This window comes from Diabrotica virgifera, chromosome 2 (assembly GCF_917563875.1).
Source record: "Diabrotica virgifera virgifera chromosome 2, PGI_DIABVI_V3a".
NCBI lineage: Eukaryota > Metazoa > Arthropoda > Insecta > Coleoptera > Chrysomelidae > Diabrotica > Diabrotica virgifera.
In genome coordinates, this window is record NC_065444.1 from 16,197,384 (window position 1) to 16,203,383 (window position 6,000).

The 6,000-nt window shown below is 33.8% G+C and overlaps 1 protein-coding gene across 1 annotated transcript in view; it reads left to right on the forward strand.

The window, feature by feature from the left end:
• LOC114345891 (protein Wnt-6) overlaps positions 1 to 1,709 on the forward strand; it is an 88,047-nt gene extending 86,338 nt beyond the window's left edge. The window contains exons 3-4 of the mRNA XM_028296712.2: positions 389 to 687; positions 1,150 to 1,709. Of these exons, the coding sequence (XP_028152513.1) occupies positions 389 to 687; positions 1,150 to 1,611 (761 nt within the window). The 3' untranslated portion in view covers positions 1,612 to 1,709. The remainder of the gene's footprint in view (positions 1 to 388; positions 688 to 1,149) is intronic.
• The last annotated feature ends 4,291 nt before the right edge of the window (positions 1,710 to 6,000 follow it).

The following is a 6,000-nucleotide window of genomic DNA, read 5'->3' on the forward strand; positions in this document are numbered from 1 at the left end:
TCGAGTACAAAAATTGCAATTTTTCGATTTTTTGAAAGTTCCACCGCGTTTATCTCGAAAACTATGCATCCTACGCAAAAAATTGTAGGATCACTTTTTGGTTAGAATGGCCCAAAAAATACAAAAACATGTTTTGTTTTGCGAGAAATCGCTGTTATGTAATTCCTCAACTTCTTTGTTTATAACAATCTTATCGACATCCGGATCAACTGTTACCCAAAAAATTCGTGTTCTACGGGTCAAAATACATAAAAAAAACTTAGGTAAGTCCATCTGAATACAGGAGGCCGTTGTACCCCCCCTGGCGACAGGACTATTGTCAGGCTATTTTAAAATTATATAGAAATAAATTGGTAACTTTATTTCACATCATTTTTCGTTGTTACAGACACGAGGGAAACTGGTTTTGTGAACGCCATCATCGCAGCAGGTATCACCTTCCAAGTAACAAGGGCCTGTACGAGAGGGGAGCAAATCGGTTGTTCCTGTTCAAAGAGAAAACGGAGGAAAAACAATCGACGGAAGAATCCACCGTTGCCCGAAGGGGACTGGGAGTGGGACGGTTGTGGGGAGAACATAGAATACGGAATGAAGAAATCCAAAGATTTCTTGGATACCAGATACAGAAGAAGAAGTAGTGATATGAAAACATTAGTGAAATTACACAATTATGTAGCCGGACGGTTGGTAAGTTTTTCGCTTAATTTTTGACTATTTAACAAATGATTTATTCTATTCCCTTCTTTGAACATGTCCATACCATCTTAGTTAGTAGTTACCACTATCTTCGAACTATTTTATTATTTACTTTCATGATTTTTCTTATTTTACTATTGGTACGTCTTTCCAATCTTGATTTTCCTACCAAAAGTCTCCAGAGAACCATTTCCATTTTCTTTTTTTTTTTTAGTTTTCTTTTGTATCGCCCCTTTATCTACCTTACAGTACTGCTGTGTGTGATTATACTTTTAATAATTGTGTTACATACCTTACGTTTGTTACGATTTGTTATTGTTGTGTCCAATGTTATGTTGCTACCCTTTCTAGACATTTTTTTATACGGTTGTAATGTTCTTTGCTATAACATAATTGTTTAAGTTTCATTTCTTTTTTACTCTTTTACTAAAACTAATTTTCGTTTTGTTCCAGGCTGTCAAAAACAACATGGTAACCGTCTGCAAATGCCACGGTCTCTCAGGCTCCTGCACGCTGAAGACCTGCACTAGAAGGATGCCATCATTTCGAGAAGTGGGTAACAGACTGAAGGAAAGATTCGATGGAGCGGCAAAAGTAATAGCCGGCAACGACGGCCAGAGCTTCATGCCCAAGGGAGAGACAATCAAGCCACCAGGTCGAGGAGATTTGGTCTACTCGGAAGAATCCCCCGCTTTCTGTATTCCCAACAACACGCTGGGCTCGTTTGGGACGCAGGGGAGAGTATGCAATGATACTTCTCAAGGAGAAGAAGGCTGTGGAATTTTGTGTTGCGGAAGGGGCTATGCGACGCACACGGAAGAAGTTAAAGTTAATTGTAACTGTACTTTTAGATATTGCTGTGAAGTTCAGTGTGATACTTGTAAGGTAACGAAGAGAGTGAATACTTGTTTGTGAGGAGACTGTTTAATGATAAGTTTAGTGAGTTTAACCAGCAAAATTTGTTTGTAACGTTTTAGGTAGCTTTGTATTTAGTAAATTATTATCATAAACTATTTATTGTCTTATTTTACCTAATTCAAAAAATTTCAAGGAAACAATAGAAATAGCTGGAATGGAAGAAGTGACTTAATTATCTAAAATACATACTGATTATCATTAACACACTGAGAAATAATAAGTACCAATATACTCAACTAATAGTGAAAGGAAGGGTCGAGAGAAAGAGACACATCCGACATGGGACAGGGCTAAATTTTGAACAGGTAATGAGAACAGCTGAAGACAAAAAAGAATTTGCAATTGTAGAAGCCAATCTCCGTTGAGGAGAAGTCACTTTAAGAAGAGGAATACTTAAAAAAATGAAAGCTAAAAAAAATTAAAATTAGTTGAATGATGAATTATGTAAATTAGAAAAACTTCAACAATTAAACAACTGTGTTGTAAAGCAGGCTTTTGCTTATAGACAACGGAAATACAGAGATCCAACGTGTAGATACAAAAAAATGACGAAAGATACAAAATAAACAGACGGCATGACAAAACTAAGGCGATAATAAGGTAAGGACGCCAAATAAGGCCACGTTAAAGTATAACTGGCTGTAATATTTTTAGTCTGGGCAGATTATCGAAGAATAGGCGATTTTTGGGAAAAGTTATTTACCAGCAATTTTATTGCTGGAATCGAATCTTATGATTGAATATATTAATAATATAGGTATGCAAAGTCCGCAGATAGTGTGCTACTTTTTTTATAAACAAAATGCCGCCAAAAAATCGTATTTTTTCAATTTTTGCTCTATAACTCCAAAGATTTTAGCTTTACACCAAAAACAACCAAACAAAAATTCACCGCAATTAAATTCTACATAGAGACGTGTTTTTCACGATTTACTTTGACGAAAATTTTCCCCGAAAAATGCGGGTTTTTCCAACAAAATATTTAATTTTCAATTAAAATTTCAGCTGAGTAATGTATCAATAATTAAATAACTTGGTAATATAAAAGCTCTTTTTGTATAGATTATAATTCCAGAAGCCGATGGAAATTGAATAAACAGTTTAGAAACAATTGAATTAATAATTAAAAATTTACGGTCACTATAATAACCACAATAATTGTGATACATAAGAATAACTATGATTTTTCTATAAAAAGACACTGTACCTATCTAATGTACTTTACAGAATCGAAATCGGAATATTTAAGCGGCCTCAGGAATATTTTAAAATTATTAGCAGTTTTTTGGCTTATAAAAAAATAGAATATTTCGGGAAATAATAAATTAAATTAAATCATGAAAAGGGTATTGGAAAAAAGCGGCAGGACGCTTCTTTTAAAAAAGAAAAAAGTTTAATTGCGATGAGTGGTTCCTGAGATACAACTGGTCAAAGTTGACAGGCATTTACGGGAAAGATATAAACCTGTTGTATGAAATGATTCATTGTTTATATAATTTCACACCTCGAACTTAGAGGTAATAAGTCTCTTAGATAGCTTGTTAGACTTTTCAATGTACAAAGTAATGTACAGAGATATCTTGGAACTTAAATAAATGAGACTAATGAATCTATAATATAGAACTAAGTAGTAGAGCTTAGATACCAGATAATTCACCTTAAAAATGAAACACTCTTTGAAATACAACAGTATCTAATTATTGGCGGAGAAATGCACATGTTAAGATATCATGTATTTAGTATCCCGTTAAACGGATACGTAATAACCATTGTAAATAAAGAGATAATGAGATCGAAATTGATGAGATGTGGTGATAAAGAAGATTACTGAAAATAGTTTACGTAGATGTAGTACAAATTAAGGTCTATTAAGCGTTTCACAAAAAAAGACGAAAACTATACGTAACGTGAGCTACAAAATACCAGCTTTTGCAAATTATCATGCAGGAAAAAATTCTAGGAAAACGAAGCGTTGAAGAAAAACGAATTCCATGTCTCAGCAATCTTCGAGAGAGGTTTACTTGTTTCTCCTGTAGAGTTTTATAAGATTAATAGACATAATGTACATAATCATGATACTTAACAATCTTCAACAAAAGTCGGCACTGTTATTATATTGATTTTATTCAAGAAATCACGTATTTTGTATAAGATAATGGGCACATAAGGGAATATTTAACTCTAGACTAACAAAACGTGAAATATTACATAAAGTAGGCAAATGAGGTGGTTGTAACAAAAAATGTGGTGCTACAAATTATTGTACATCGAAATGTCAAGAACACTAACGAATACATTACATTAGGCAGACAAATAAAAAGTGTACACTGGGAGAGCTTCTCAAAACAGATGTAACACGACTCATACGGAACATAAAAGGAAATATGTAGAATGATCAGATGATAAAGAAAAGAGAGAAACGAACTAATAAAAACTAAACACATTCAGAAGGAAACATGTGCAGACTACTTGCGATCTCTTTTTGCTAAAGGTGATGATAATGAACTACAACACCTAAAGTGACAACAAACGAAGAAATGAACATTGAAGAAGCAGAGGTAACGAAAGCATTAAGGAAATTAAAAAATAGAAAATCTTCAGGAGAGGAGAGAATATCAAATGATCTCCTAAAATATGGAGGACAACATCTGACCAAACAACTATTAAAACTACCTAACCCAAACAACAAGTCGGGAAGATCATGCACCCACGCTATATTTATAATGAGGCAGGTTTAACAGAAGTCATTAGAATACAACAAACCAGTATATTGATGTTTCGTTGACCTTAAGAAAGCATTTTACAGGGTCAAATTAAAGGACATTATATTATATTTATTATACTGAAATGAAAAAGGCGATGGATTACCCCAGCTAATTGAAATAATATTCGAAAATATTACCTCAATCATCCAAGATAGCCATCGCTACACCCTTAGCTTAGCTCAGTCTCTTAGGTGTGTGTTCGTCTTGTCCTAATCTTAGAAATGAACTATAAAAATTTAGAATGGAAGCAAACAAAAAAAATTTTACCTAATCATGTTTATTGCTCATAAAAATCTAATTAAAAACATAACTTATTAAGTGCATTAACAAATATATTCAAATTCTTGCCAAAAACTAACAATTTGTAGATTATACTTATGGTTTTGTGGTGTTTGGTTCGATGGTAACTTCTTTATGTCGCATGGTACTGCTGTTGATTCTGCAACGGGCTCTGGGGTTGTAGGTGTTCAAGGCCACCAGGCCTACAGGTGTTGGTTGATTGCAGTCTAGATGATTTTGTCCTCGTTGTTTTATCGCCGGCGATTGAGGGTTTTTGAAACTCCCGGAGGGAGAACAGTGATCTTTGATCCCAAGAACTAGAAGAATAATGCGTGTATAAGTTATGACATCAAGAAGAAAAGGTACCCTGTGCCAAAAAGTATTCAAAGAGTAGCAGATGGCAAGGGGTAAATTAAATGGAATTAAGATGAGGAGAATAGTTAAAATTTTATTACTAAACGTGCATATATGTAAATTAAAAAGATATATTTAAAACTAAAATATCAAAAACCATGCTTTTAGATGGGAGGTTAGGTTAGATATAAAAAAAAATATTAGAAAAACTGCTAGATGCAGAAATGTAATTAAAATATGATAATATGTATTCTTACCCCAAGAGAATGATAAGTCTGGAAATAGATAGCTATTATCAGCTCTGTAATTACCTTTTATAAGATTACCACCACCACCATTTTCAGAATTCTTCTTCTTCTTCTTTAGTTTATTGGCCTCCACCTACTTGGGTATTTGGCCAGCTCATCGTCGCGGAATAAGGGAAAAATCCCTTATTCACTTACAATTTGGAGCTAGTACATTGTACAATTTGATTCTTTTTCTTTAGTTAACTGGCAATTTTGGTTGGTGTGGGAAAAACATGACAAGATAAAAAAAATTTCACGCTAGGGGTAACTGTCTATCAATAAACAATCTACTTTTTCTTCTTTGATTTAGTAGAAATTTTGAGTTGGCATGGGATAAATACAACAACTACAAACTGCCGACTACTACAAAATCTTATTCTTCTACTTCTTTTTTAGTTCACTGGCAATTTTGAGTTGGCCTGGGACAAATATACAGCAAAGACACAAACTTTTTACTCTCAGGGGCAACTGCTGACCATTACACAATCTTATTCTTCTACTTTTTTTGAGTTTACTGGCAATTTTAAGTTGGCATGGGACAAATACAACAAAGACACAAACTTTTTTCTATCATGGGTAACTACCGACCATTACACCAATCTTATTCTTCTATGTCTTTTTTATTACACGCATTTTTGAGTTGGCATGGGATAAATACAACAAAGGCACAAACTTCTCTTATACAGGGGCAACACCTGACC